General features: G+C 54.3%; 5 protein-coding genes across 5 annotated transcripts; 2 read left to right on the forward strand and 3 right to left on the reverse strand.

Moving 5' to 3' along the window:
• Window positions 1–46: 46 nt before the first annotated feature.
• CPAR01_02202 (3-oxo-5-alpha-steroid 4-dehydrogenase) lies at window positions 47–1,220 on the reverse strand (the record flags this gene model as incomplete). Its single annotated transcript, XM_060486490.1, has 3 exons — window positions 47–649; window positions 724–927; window positions 1,008–1,220. Coding segments are annotated over 3 exons (1,020 nt in total), but the record flags the coding sequence as incomplete, so codon positions are not given.
• Window positions 1,221–1,767: 547 nt separating this feature from the next.
• Window positions 1,768–4,539, reverse strand: CPAR01_02203 (uncharacterized protein; the record flags this gene model as incomplete). Its single annotated transcript, XM_060486491.1, has 1 exon — window positions 1,768–4,539. One exon carries the CDS (start codon window positions 4,537–4,539, stop codon window positions 1,768–1,770), a length of 2,772 nt encoding a protein of 923 aa, XP_060353819.1.
• Window positions 4,540–5,037: 498 nt separating this feature from the next.
• Window positions 5,038–5,827, forward strand: CPAR01_02204 (uncharacterized protein; the record flags this gene model as incomplete). The annotated part of the gene is made up of 2 exons (XM_060486492.1): window positions 5,038–5,268; window positions 5,630–5,827. 2 exons carry the CDS (start codon window positions 5,038–5,040, stop codon window positions 5,825–5,827), a joined length of 429 nt encoding a protein of 142 aa, XP_060353820.1.
• A 4,156-nt stretch (window positions 5,828–9,983) lies between these two features.
• Window positions 9,984–11,109, reverse strand: CPAR01_02205 (DnaJ domain-containing protein; the record flags this gene model as incomplete). Its single annotated transcript, XM_060486493.1, has 2 exons — window positions 9,984–10,516; window positions 10,572–11,109. 2 exons carry the CDS (start codon window positions 11,107–11,109, stop codon window positions 9,984–9,986), a joined length of 1,071 nt encoding a protein of 356 aa, XP_060353821.1.
• Window positions 11,110–11,856: 747 nt separating this feature from the next.
• CPAR01_02206 (uncharacterized protein) lies at window positions 11,857–12,371 on the forward strand (the record flags this gene model as incomplete). The annotated part of the gene is made up of 2 exons (XM_060486494.1): window positions 11,857–11,932; window positions 12,010–12,371. 2 exons carry the CDS (start codon window positions 11,857–11,859, stop codon window positions 12,369–12,371), a joined length of 438 nt encoding a protein of 145 aa, XP_060353822.1.
• Window positions 12,372–13,223: the final 852 nt, after the last annotated feature.

Genomic DNA, 13,223 nt, shown 5'->3' on the forward strand with positions numbered 1-13,223 from the left:
CAGGCGAATCAACACATGGAATTTAGTTATCCAATGAGCCAGACCCTCAATAAACCCCCGGAATAATAGTCCACTTCTTCCCAACCTTTTCCTCCCCAAACTGCCCAACATACCACCGCCTCCCGCTCCTCGCCCTCGGAAACATGACAAAGATCTCATTCAAAAAGAACGCCCTTCCGGGTACGCTCCACCCGCTCGCCATCCAGAATCCAAACCACTCCACCCACTCGCAAAAGTAATGCGGGTACAGCATATACCGAAACAGCATCGTGTCAGGCAGCCGATAATGCTTATCCACGCCCTTTGCCATATCTGTATTACCATCCAGCTTCTGTTGCTTCGCAATCTTGGCCTGGCGCCGCTGCTCCGTCCTGCGGATCTCGCGCAGCTCCTCGTCGTGGAAGTAGTTGAGCGTCAAGCCGACGTAGAAGACGGCAATGCCCACGACAAACTGCGCGATGCCGCCGCGGCCGAGGGCAGAGTCCCATGCTGAGGCTGTGGTGGGGCCGTAGGCGGCGAGATAGCTTCCCAGGCATGTCGCATTCATGAGCTGGAAGAGGACGGCCGAAGAGGCGACGACGACGTGGATCGGGGACATTGAGGGTTGGAGGATCGGAAATAGGACGGCACGGTAGGCGTAGTGGATGGTCTGCAGTGGCGCCCACTTGTCAGTCGACGTAGATCTAGTGATAGGCAATCAGGAAGAGGGACGGAAGATCGTACAAATAACCCAGCGAGCACCTTATTCTGCCACGGCAGATCGTCAATCCCGACCTGTCGCGGCAGGGTGTTCATGATGTACAACAACGTCGTGACGCCCGGAATCTCCATCAGGAACCACGCCAGGCGGCCGGGGATGTTGAGGCGGCTCGTGACCGAGGTCTTGCCCATGCCGTACCAATTGATGACATACTGCAGAGAGCCGAACTATACAAACATCGAAAAGTCAGCAAAGGTTAGCCACGATTGAATTGACCAAATGGCTCAAAGGAGTTGGTGTTGCATACCACAGGCCAGGAAAGCTGCCACACAGTAGTGATAGTCTGCCAGTTCTCCCGCGTCGGCGGGAGCCACCCCTCAATCAGGGGCATTTTCGGTTCCTTCTCGACTGGTAAAGGACGATCCAATTGCAGAGAAAGAGAGGAAATAGAGTAGCAGAGAGCAGAATGAGTCAAGGAAATACAGAAGAACAAGGTATTGTAGCGTGGTGCGCTTTCCCTCCTTCCCAAGCTTTCCACCGTTGATTGTAGGTATGTGGAAAATGCGACACAAAATCAATGACATCAAGCAGCTTGGGTGGAATTGGCGGCGGGAGCTCCGGGTCTTGGGCCTGCGACGCGTTGAAGCCACGGCTTGCCAGACCGCTTTCCCCATTTGCCTTAGCAATTGGTGGGGTTGCAAGAGCTGCTCTGCAAATCGGGGAGGTTCCTGAGCATCCTGTACAGCTACCCCTTGCAGCCTCCACCACAGCTTCAGGAACATGTCAAAAACTACGGAGTAGAAGTCCCTTAATTATTTGTTGACTTATTTCACAAGAATATTTAGAGATCCCAACATAAGCTGTAGGGCCATGATTCTTCTTCCATTCATCAGCTATCGATCCTATAAAGCCACTATTTCCAACGCCGCCCGCTGAGAGGAAATGTTTGTACAGCAAAAAGCTTTGTCAACTCTGCTTGTCAGAGTCGAAGTCTGTCCATGCTCTGCGCAAGAATTCAAATGACACGAAAACGCCGCAATCATAAAAAGCACCGGAGCTTCTTCTGCTCACATTACGATGCAATCCCTTTCCCTCCCTCCTTGCGAACTTCCTACAACGCCGCCGGGTCCCAGCACGCGCCCGCGACCGCCGCCCATACCTGGCCGCGAAGGCGACAGCGGGAATGACGGTCCAGCACCCCCATTGCCTTGTCTATTGACAGGACTGCTCGCATGATGGTGAGGGTGCCCAGGAGGTGGTTCATACTTGGCAGCCGCCTGCGCCTGCTCATACGTCGGCGGGGCATCATCCATGCCTTCGTCAGCCGGCCGATTCACGCCTTGTCGACGAGCAGGAACCGTCGGCGGAACCAGTGGTCGCACCAGCTGGGGCGGTTGCCCAGGCTGCCGACCCGACGTGGGCGGTACTGCAGCACTGTTCACGTTAGTGCTAGAATTCCGACGGCTACCGCGAGAAGCAGTCGAGTTGCCATTGCTGTTGCTGCGTGCACCGGTGCCGGTTCGGGCAGCCTGCCTGTCGGCTGCACGTCTAGTCGTGGGCCCTTGTTGCAATCTGGCCTGCTGCTCAATATACTGCTCGCTAAGCTGACTCTCGCGCCGGCGAGCCGACTGCTCTGCCCGATGGCGTTGTTCTTCCTCTTCCTGCAACTGAAGCGCGAGGGCAAGATCTCGATCCTCCTGCTCATGATTGGGCGACAGGGGCATCTCGTCACCTTGCGCCGGAGCCTCGAGATGCTTGTTGCGGCCGCGGCCGGGCACAGTAGTCCAGCCCCCTTCATTGGCACTACTCGTGTCGATTCTCGGTCGGTTATGGGCATTGTTCCTCGAAGTAGGTTGTCCCCTGGAGTTCCCTTGCGGTTGCTCCCCGCCCACGATCCTGAAATCGCCAGAATAGTATTCCGTGCGTTCGCCATTCACGTCGGCTAGGGATTCCCAAACAATTTCGTCGTGTGTGGCGTAGCCTGCGTCGGTGACGAGGACCAGGAGTTGCTGTGTAGCAGGGTGCCTGTACAGTGTTGAAAAGTGATCGTTTCTGAACAGAATGGCAAAAGAGCCGGGCTTCATGGCCTTTGTGATGACCTCGAGTCCAGATGGCGTTAGCTGTGTGGCTGAAGTCTCCAGAAACGCCTTGATCGACTGTATGTCTGAGTATACCAGCTCCTCCTCTTCCGTCAGTTCCCCCAACCTTTCCTGCAGCTCCTCGTCTCGGAACAGGAGCGTCTGCACGTCTTCAAAAGAGGCGGCCTGGCGCTCAAAAGCAGGGTAAGCCGGATCATTCTTAGTGGGCAGCCACCCGTGGATAAGCGGAATAGCAAAAGCAGCATAGAGCGCCATCTCTCTAGTGTCTTCGAAGGTTCCAGGAATCAAGTCGTCGCGTTCGGTCGGGTGTAAATGAGTCAAGGAAGTGCGCTTAAAGGCCTTGATGATTTCAGGCGTGGGAACGAAACGTGGATTTACGTTCATTCCTGTGTGAAGACCCTTCAAAAAGGCATACAACTGAGATACATCAGGCAAAGCTTCTTGTGTTCGCCTCATCAGCTCATCGACGACCGCGTCCAGTAAGTACCCGAGACTGATTTGCTCTCGAGAGCGCAGGACTTCTATCAAGGCCGTTTCTGATAGAGACAATGGAGTTGTAAGTGTAAGCGCGTTGACCAAGGCAAGAAGAGGGCAAGGGCCATTAGCATTCTGTACGAGGATGGGCGAAACTCGCGGGTTCTGATCCGCGCTGTGATCGTGCCAACGGACGTTCTTGATCTGGTATGTCTCGGCCTTGCCGTCTACAGGGCGTGGGGGTTGGCGCGGAGGTTGCTCTTCGTCGTCGTTCCGCGGAGGCAATGCTGGCGCTACCTTGTCGTCGGAGACCTGATCGGGCCTGTCGTGCGTTTGATTCGGCATTTGCGATCTGCCCGGCGGAGGTCCAGCGGGCGGCTCGACGTCGATGAGATTCCAATCATCCATAGGCCCGTCTTCGACTGTAGGAGGAGGGATAACGGAAGCGGGGGCGGGGGCCTTTCCCTTGCCCTTGTTCTGTCCGCCTTCGTCGTTCCAGGCATTCTGGTCTGCAATTGCATCGTTGGGAATGGAGGCCACAGGTAATTCCAGTGGTTTCTTGCTCTGATTCTCCGGCAAGTCGTCCCATGCCGGTGAGGTAGGTTCTGAGGGGAGCGATAATAGTGCTGGAGAGGTCGAAATAGCGGGCAATTTTGGCTCCTGCGTTGCAGCCCATGCATCGCGCTCAGACTCTCCGCTATTTTGAGTACGCAAAGACTGCTGGGCGCTGGCGGCGGCAGCTCTCTGAGCATGCTGGTCGAGGGCAGGTTGCCATGGATTATTACTGATCTCGCCGGTGCTCATCTGCGAGAGCGGCTGCGCCGGAGGCATCGTCGGAGTCCCGTTGGTGGGCGGTGATGTTGGATTTGAGTCGTCGCGGACTTCCTTGCGCTTGAACGGGTTTGTGTCGGATCGTGAAGGTGACGCTCCTGGCCGTAATACCAATGGGATCTCGTTGGACTCGCTTCTTGTCTCGCTGGCAATTTGAGGTTGGTGGCCGTCAACGTCATTCCATACTCCGTTGGTCATCTTGGGGGCCTGTGCCGTGACCCCGCCGGGCTTCAGAGATTCGGGAACGTCTTGGGGTATTGATTGTTGGTTCAGAGCTGCAGCGCCCCTTTGCTGAGGAGCATCGTCCCAAACACTGTCTACGTCGGAAGGAGAATCGGTTGCGCTCCAAAGCTCTTTCCGCATGTCTTCAACCCGCGGGGCAGCAGCGTTGGTGTCGAGGGAGGTCTCGTTGGGGACGGGCTTGCGGGTAACCATGTCGACGAGGGTCCCGAGGTCTCGGACTTGGGTGGTTGTAACGGAATGAATTCGTGAGAGCGGCTGTCGTTCGTCGCAAGCAAATAGAAGCAACGCGAAATCAGAATGTCTTAGATTTAGGCGGAATTCTGCGGCTGGGAGAGCTGCAGGTGTGTTTGAGGGTGTTCGGCGAGCGGCTAGGCGTGAACGAGGGCGTAGGTGAAGGTGAGATTGAAGCTCCAGTGGGTGTCGTCATTCGTAGTGGGCTGTGAATAGAAACCTCTCAATTATTGCACTGGAAGCGATCAGCAGCCAACAAGAGACAATCGACCAACGGCAATACCGGAACCGTTTGGCAGAATGGGTAATCAAACGGCAGGCTCTTGAAGCCCGGTGTATCCCGAACGCTGTGAAATACAGGCTGCCGAAAAGGATGAAGCCAAATGTCTGGAGGTTGCAGGAAAGAGAGTCTGAGGAACCTTGGAACGGAACTTGCTGGGAAGCCAAAAGAGCACCTCAATGGGAGCCAAGACCAGCCTGCAGCAGCTGCGGCGGCAACGAGCAAGCAGTGGCCCTGACAAGGTACCTGTGCTAGTGCAGACACTGGACGAATACACCAGGAGCATCACTGCACTGTATTCGTACACCTCAGCAGCCGTCGTAACGGAGAAAGCCCACGCAACCCGTCGGGACGCAAGCACACGGCGCAACGCTCGCGGATTGCGGGCGGGCACGCACATGGAAGTGGCGGTGCGCCTTATACTTTCAGGTTTCGCTCCTTCCAAAATCCCCCACCACCACCTCCTCCCAAGTTTGAGGTACCTTAACTGGAGAGGTACTCCGTAAGGTAGGTACTTCTACTCGTATTTGGGAACGTACTGCTGACTTGACGTCTTTTTTCGTCCCGGATCCCCCATCTCTTCTAGAGACTCTTCCCGCCAACCTCTTCCCCAGCACTGCACCTCGACGTTTAGAACTGGGACCCGACAATTTCATCTCGCACATCACTTGACTGGATGGAAGGGATGCCAAAGGAACTGCGCAAGAGTTGGGACAAACGCTTCTCAGCACCTACCACTGCTGCCTCGAATCCCTGATACTGGGTTTTCAGCAAGGCATGGACCTCAACAACACCATCCGCCTTGCTTCACCACCAACTCCGTACCATCGCCTCTCCGCTGCGGCACTACCAAGTGGGCCCCTGGACGCAGACCCGGCGCGGCACAAGCACCTCGAGTTACGCGAACAGGGTACCGCAGCTGCCACCAGAAGCTCTCTCGCAGTCTGTAGAGCGCTGAAGGCATGGTGAGAACACATACACCTGCGGCAAAGAGCCAGCGGCAATTCCACCATGCTCGTTGACTGGCCCTGGCAAGACTTCGCCCCGTGGGAATATCCTTGGATACCTCCTCGAGTCGCTTACCGACTACACAAAGCGGAATCGCCAGGCAACAGCATACATGCAGGAATCATATGAGACCTACCTACTACAACATAGCAAAGCATTGCAGCTCGCATAGGGCCAAAATGTCACGGGCCAATGGCCACCATCATTGGAAGATAAGACAAACCACAATTCGTACACATGGGGATTCTTTAGCGGACATGGCAAATTTCGGTACACGCATGGTGACGACGACAATGGCCATGAACCATTCGCAGCTGTCCTCCATAATTTCACGTCAATCAGTACAAAACTATCGGGTAAGATGGCACAGCCTGTCGCCGAAAGCTTGCGCGTCCACTCGATCAGCACGCGCGCAGTACACCGCCAGCCACCCGCCTGCTGTCTGATGCTCAGTGAACGACATTGCGATACCGAGATACGACTGGGCAGCAAATGAAAAAGCCGTCCTCGTCGATCCATACCTACATCTACAGCTTGACGCAGACGGCCGAGACCAAATTGAATCAATCATCATGGAACATCCAGAGACAACAGGTGGAAAATAGAAAAAAGCAAGAAACGGTACCCTTGAAAAGAAGTGCCCGCGCCGTTACCCAGTGGGGTAGAGTTGTGGCGTCTACAGCTTCAGCCACACACTAGACGGTACGTACTCCCGACTCCCATGGGTGCTCCCCGCGCAATGACGCAGCCCGCCGTCCGGTGCTCCGTGCCCGTGACTCTAACGGACAGGGACAGACCCCGCCTCTCCGTCCAACACCAACGCCTCCGCCGTCTAGCTGCGTGAGTGCCCACGATGCCTTAACAGCCAGCTGTTAGTTGGTGACGCCTCACCAGTTAGTGTCAAAGCTATGTTCGCTCGGAGGCTTGTATACGCGCATACAGCCCACCCACAGTTCACACAACCCTCAGCCCTTTTTGCGACTCGTCAAGGCCCGAGCCTCCGTTTCAAGACGGGGTCAAAGACGGGGGACACGCCGGCTGCTACCACGAGGCCTTATGGCCCATGGGAGTCGCCGACGCTGTACGTCCAGCTTTGGGAACCTCCTGACCGAGGTTTCCTACCATTGACGAGGCAGGCCACGGCAGGCGTACATGAGAGGAGACCCCCCCCCCCCTTCGAAGCATGAATCTCGTTCGGAGCATTATGGGTGGCTTTACTAACATTAAGACCATTGTTTAAGCCTGTGAACCTTGTTCCGGGAATCAATGTCGCTCGATTTTATCTCTATTTCCGATCTCACCTCCACCCTAAGTCCACTCTTTCCCTCGGCACTGCATCTCTCTCGAACATGCCCCATAGAGCCCGTTCGTGGCCGCATGGGACGGTTTGACGCTAGATGAGGAGAGTTTTAACGCATCTGCCTCCTTTTGCTTACTCGGACACGCCAAATTGCAAAGTTCTTTCATTGACACCTTTCCATCCTTCCATTAGGCTTGGCATCAATTCATCTCTTACTCTTACTCATAGACATCAAGATGAGCCTCACAGTATCAACTAGAAATGCTCTCTCCTGAGTAGTGTCCTCACTTGGGGTTGCAAAGAGTTTCTAGTCAACAGAGGCCTCGATATAACAGTGTAAACTTTAAACAAACCTTTCCCCCTTTTGAGTCCTGTACAAAGTAATGGTCTTCCTCTCATTTCAACCCTTGATAACCGGGCATATCCCGACAGTTGCCCTCCTCTCCAGCGCCTGGAGCCCAGCATGCTCCCCATGGCTGTCAGGACTAGAGACTTGCGAGGCCCAGAAGTCACGAGACCAACTTTGCCCTGCTCCGAGTCCGGGGTCGAAAGATTGTGACCAATTAGCTAGCCCTACCTACTTTTTCGGGTATTTTCCTCTCGGGAAGCAAGGCACAAGTCTGAGGTGTCGCTCTCGGAGCAGTCGATGACCCGGCGGGCCGGAAGGATAGGGATAGGTTGGAAGACGGCGGGCGGCATCAATCACGACGGCAGTCGATCCATTCCCAAAGTATTCCCGTGGCATCCAAAGACCTTTGACGTTCCAGGGGTATATATCTATAGTGAGATCTTGGATTTGAGATGTGAGATTATTCGGCACACTTGTCTCTCACTTTTCTCCGCCGATGGCGTCGTTATATGAGTAAAGCTAAGCAACCACGTAGATCATTCTGTCAATGTAGGCATTATCAGAGGTGGCGCCTTCTATATCTCGTGAAGATACGCTCTGCCCTTCTTGTGGGTACATCGCAGGTGCCCATAGATAACGTCCCAGCGGTCCGGCTCCGGGAGACATTTACCTCTGAGGCGTGCAGAACTTACTACTGACGCCGCTTTGTGCAGAGATCTCTTCTCCGGGATCAACGGCAGCACGGTCAGCTGTCAAAGTATCATTAAAAAGAGATCGCCAACGGGAGCTCTGGTGGCGGATCTGTAGAAGGGGTTTTGAGAGAATCAAACCATCCAACTCAAGTCACGCCGCTTGCTATCCTGAAACCTCGTGAGAAGAGCTTTGTCGCGATAGTCCTGGCATGCGATGATCCAAGAGACCAACTAAAGCTTACATAGCTACACGGCACGATATTTGACTATATCAGCGAGAGAGTGCTGTCAAAGAAAAACGGAGGGGGGGTGGGAAACAAGCTCGATAATTGTCCTCGATCTCTAACGAAGGCTGAGATATGAGATATTTCGGGCGCAATGATGACTCTCGGGAATTGATCAAACAATCACCTCTACTCGCTCGGGATATCTTGCTCTCCGAAGAGGGTCTAGCAGCAAAAGAAATCGCGTTTCCCTTCGCTTCCGTCGTCGCCGTGAAAGATGCATGAAACGGCAGTAGCTTCTTCTTACTATGCGGTCCCCAAGTGACACTGCTATAGTACTGGCGCGCGACTAAGTTCTGGGGAAAGCATCCAAATATAATTAGCCCGCTATCTTTTCTCAAGGCTTTGGATCTGTGCCTTGGATTTGATGAGACAGACATAGAGAGAAAACGCGCACGTCTGGGCTCCGACTCGCAGCTCAAATTGTACATTATGTCGCCCACTGTAATGCCGGAATGAAACAACCCTGGATTGCCCTTCTATAGAGGTATCTCTTCATCTCACAGTATGTTTCTGGCAGTGTTTTGCTAAAGATTAGGTAGGTTATGTATCTGAGAACTCGAAACAAGTTGCTAATTTATAGTACCCAGTACATCATCAACATAATCACCCCAAAAAGATGCAAGTCCCACAGCAAAACAAGCCGGTGGCTTCAAACCAACCGAATTTCTCACTTCAAGCAAAATTTGACATGGTCTCTCAGCCAGAATCACCAGAACACGAAATCAGTGCAAAACAAAACAGAACAGATGCAAAAGAATAGTTCTCAACCGAACATGTGGACTCTAACCACTGAATAACTCCCCGAGGTGGGCTCGAACCACCAACCTCCAGATTAACAGTCTGACGCGCTAGCCAATTGTGCCATCGGGGATAGTTGAGAAGAGAAGCTTACTGGAGCTCCTGGTTGAGTGTCCGACGATGTTGTGGGGATTAAGAAACAAGTCGAGCACATCGTGTGAATCTGTGGGCAGCAAAGGGCCGACGCCGACCGACTTAGGCGAAGTTTGGGGTTGTGGATCACTGCGAGAAAGGGACCTCCACTTCAGCAAGGTGCGGGACAGGCCAGACATGGGTTGAAGAAAAGAGAGGCAGTAATCATGATAGTCCGGGTAACATGTCGATTCTTGATCTGCGATGGGAGGGTGAGAGGGTGAGAGACAAAAAGGCATCTCAGGGCGTGAAGAGGGGAAGGAATATATGAAAAGAACACTGCATCTGCATCGCAAAGGACGACAGAAGGACGAAGAAGGGGACCAAAGGCAGAAAGAAAATGCCCGACGCGGAGTTTCCCAACAATGCTATGAATCTCAAAGAGTTCTCCCCAGAAAACGCCAAACGGAGAAAAAGTGAAGCGGGCGCGTCTCTCAGCTTCTCCGAGCTCCCTTTCCATTTCATACAAAGCCTTTGCGTCCTCCCCCACCTCTCTCATCCGCTCTATTCCTCTTAAAGATGTAATCACCAGACAGACAGATCCCCCCAAGCGCATTAATTACCTGCCCACACGGAACGTCTCCAGCCTCTTACACGAAGGCATCTCGAACTCGTCCGCCCTGCGCATCTTATCCGGGTCCTGGAAGAACCACCCGCTCGCCGCATCGTACATCCTCTGCCTCGCCATCATCTCATTCTCGCACTCGAACCGCAGCGTCCTGACCAGGTTGTTCTCCGCCGTCTGATCCAGCTGGCTGAGCTTCCCCTTGGAAAACGACTCAACCTCCTTGGGGTTGACAAAATACTTGACGTTAAGCTTGGGCGTCGTCCGCCCCAGCGTGTAGGCACCCTTGGGGTTGTCGTAGACGATGCTCGGCGTCGCGGGGCCGCCACCGCTAAAGAGGCTGGAGATGAGCGGGAAGACAAAGAGAAGCAGGATCGGGAGCAGGCCCATAAGCGTCGAGAGCCCGCCTCCTTCTTGCTCCGTCGCCTCGCGAGGTCTCCTTCGCGGCCGCGCTCCGCCGAACTGGTGTACCCTGAACCCCGGACCGCCGCCAAAGTTGAACACGAACTGAGGTCCCGTATCGAAACCTGCGCGCCATCATTAGCTTCATCGCCCAGTCTCTCGAAATAATTTCGTTCTTACCTCCGCCTCCGAAAGGTCCACCACCAAACCCACCACCGCCAAAGAAGCGCTGGAACATCTCCTCAGGCGTCATCTCCTCCATCCCACCACCACCGCCGCCACCACCACCTCCTCCCCCTCCGCCGCCTTGCCGCCTACCAAATCCACTAAACGGGTTCTGCGCCTGTGCCTGCCCAAATCTCGAATCGGGGTCCGTACCGAACCGGTCAAACTTTTCGCGCTTCTCCTTGTCGCCCAGCACGCTAAACGCGCGGCTGACCATCTTGAAGGCCTCGTCGGCGTGCTCGTGGCCGTTCTTGTCCGGGTGAGTCAGGAGCGACTGCTTGCGGTACGCCTTCTTGATCTCGCTCTCCGTTACCGTCGTCTTCACCTCCTCGAGGCCGAGGATGTCGTAAAAGGCCGTCGGCGAGCATTTCCGGATCCGCAGGACGGCGGCTTTTTGGTCGACCGTGTAGGCGCGGGCCTGGTTACCCTGGTTGTGCTCGCGGTTGCGGGCGCCGCCGCCTGAGTCGGCGCCCGAGGCTGTTGCGCTCGGCATGGTTTGGTATGTATGTGTGTTTGTGTTTTTTTTTTGGTGTGGTGATGTGGTTGCTGGGGTAAGATCGAGGAATCGTCTATCGGATGGTCGGAATCAAGTTAATGATTGCGCTTGACGGTATTGCGTATAAAAGCACACAGAGTGTGTGCGGGTTGGATCGAGGCTCTTTGCGGCCGTGGGTGCGCGCAGTCGTTGGAGGATGCGATGTTGCGTTGGTGGGTTTTGCCAATCTGGCAAGATAGGCGATGCAAGGCTAAGAGCCCACGTTACTGATGCGATGCTCCCCCGCACCAGGTGCAGCAAATAGCTCGCTGACTCGGGACTCTGTCGTCAATGAACCCGGAAAGTGGCAAACAATCTTGTGTATTCGTGGGAGGGAATTGTGTGACTATCTTGCGAAAGCGAAAGAAATGTAGACCAAAGTCGCAAGAGTTCCAGCCAACATGGGGGGAACAAGACACTGTACCAAGTTCCAATCCACTCGATGGAGGTCGAAATTGAGAGACTCGCCCGACGCCCCGGAACCACGGACCAGCTGATTGGGTATGCGGCTCAGCTGACTCATCCGAGCAGGGTCTCTTCTTATCGATAACATATGTCACTAATACGGGAATGAGCTAAGGTACCTACCTCGAGGTAAGGTCCCTGCTGCGACTCCAAAAAATCAGTGACGATATCCTTTCCTCGCTCCAACAGCGAAATCAGCCCAGTCTTGCGGTCGCCAAAATCCCAAATCCTCCAGCGACAATGGCAGCTGACAACGGTCTCTCAGACACGGAAGACGTCAAGTCATCAATCTTTAGCAAAATCCACGACTATGGCAGTACGCACGACCTCCCCTCTACTCCAACTCCCCCAAAACCAATTCCATTCATCTTGCCCCTCACTAACACTCTCCAGCAAACCCCCTCCCGCCCGCAATACACGCGATCCTAATCGGCGCCCTTCACGGCCGGCCCCTCAAGATCCTTCCGGCCTCCTTCGCGCCCGCCCTCCTCTTCAGCAGCTACGTCAATCTCGCCGGCTTCCCCACAGACAGCGCGGGCTTCACCTGCGCCCTCTCGGGCCTCTACGCCCTCCTCGCCCTGCGCCGCCGCCAACCTCTGCGAAGCAAGTTCACCGCCCGCGGCCTCGTCCGCGGCACCGCCATCGGTATGGGCTTTGCCAACTCTGCTGCCGGCGCGTGGGTGTACGCCAATGGCGATCGGAAGAAGGATGAGGTGGAGAGGAAAGAGAGGAACCGCTGGGGCGGGGAGTCATGAGAGAGGGAGAGAAGGGCGGAGAAGACAAAAGTTTTGAGAGTTGCCAGGCGGAGAGAAAAGACTCGAGGGGGCCATGTTCAGGGAAACATGAGGCATGATGTTCTTCCATCTGGTCTCTGCCGTAGGAGTGCTGCCACTCTCCTGAGAAGTGGTGCGCGGTCTTGGCTCGGCTCGAGTTGTCTGAAGAAACTCAAGATGCCAAGCCAACGTAGACATTAATAGTATCGACTGTAAGGAATATTGTACGATTATAGGGGAAGTCTGTTAGGATAATGATATACGTCGAGTCATGAGACGAAACGTCGTTACGCGAAACAGCAGCGTCTGGGGATGGATCGACATACACACATACCATGATCTCGATAAGCGCTTGGGGGAATCAATGCTTGCACACGAAAATAACAAGCGTGGAGACGGAGAAACGGGCACTTTAAGGGTAGACCAAATTTTTGGGAGGTATGTACACGAATCTCGACAATGTAGAAATCAGCTACGTTGGCTTGAGTCGATTGCGTTTGCAGAAAGGTCATAACCTCCCCAAGTAGTTAACTGCCCAAACTACCCTAACAAGATAGTAATACAATACAACAAAAAAGCAAAGGAAAAAGCCTGTACTTGATGAAATGCCATTGTCGATGACTTCCCAAGTCTCGAGTTAACGCCAAAAGGAGACATCTCAGCTCTTGATGAGTCCCCAGTATTCTGTCTATCCATACAAAGAAAAATTGAAGGAAGCCGGTCCAACCCAGGCAGTCTATGCTGCATCTTTGAGGGCGGTAGTCCCAATGTACCAAACTTTTTGTGTGTCCTTATTCTTCTGTCCCCTCTCATGTACTTCGACTCATCTCGTCG

The sequence above is a fragment of the Colletotrichum paranaense genome (assembly GCF_030867605.1).
Source record: "Colletotrichum paranaense strain IMI 384185 chromosome Unknown Scaffold_2.1, whole genome shotgun sequence".
NCBI lineage: Eukaryota > Fungi > Ascomycota > Sordariomycetes > Glomerellales > Glomerellaceae > Colletotrichum > Colletotrichum paranaense.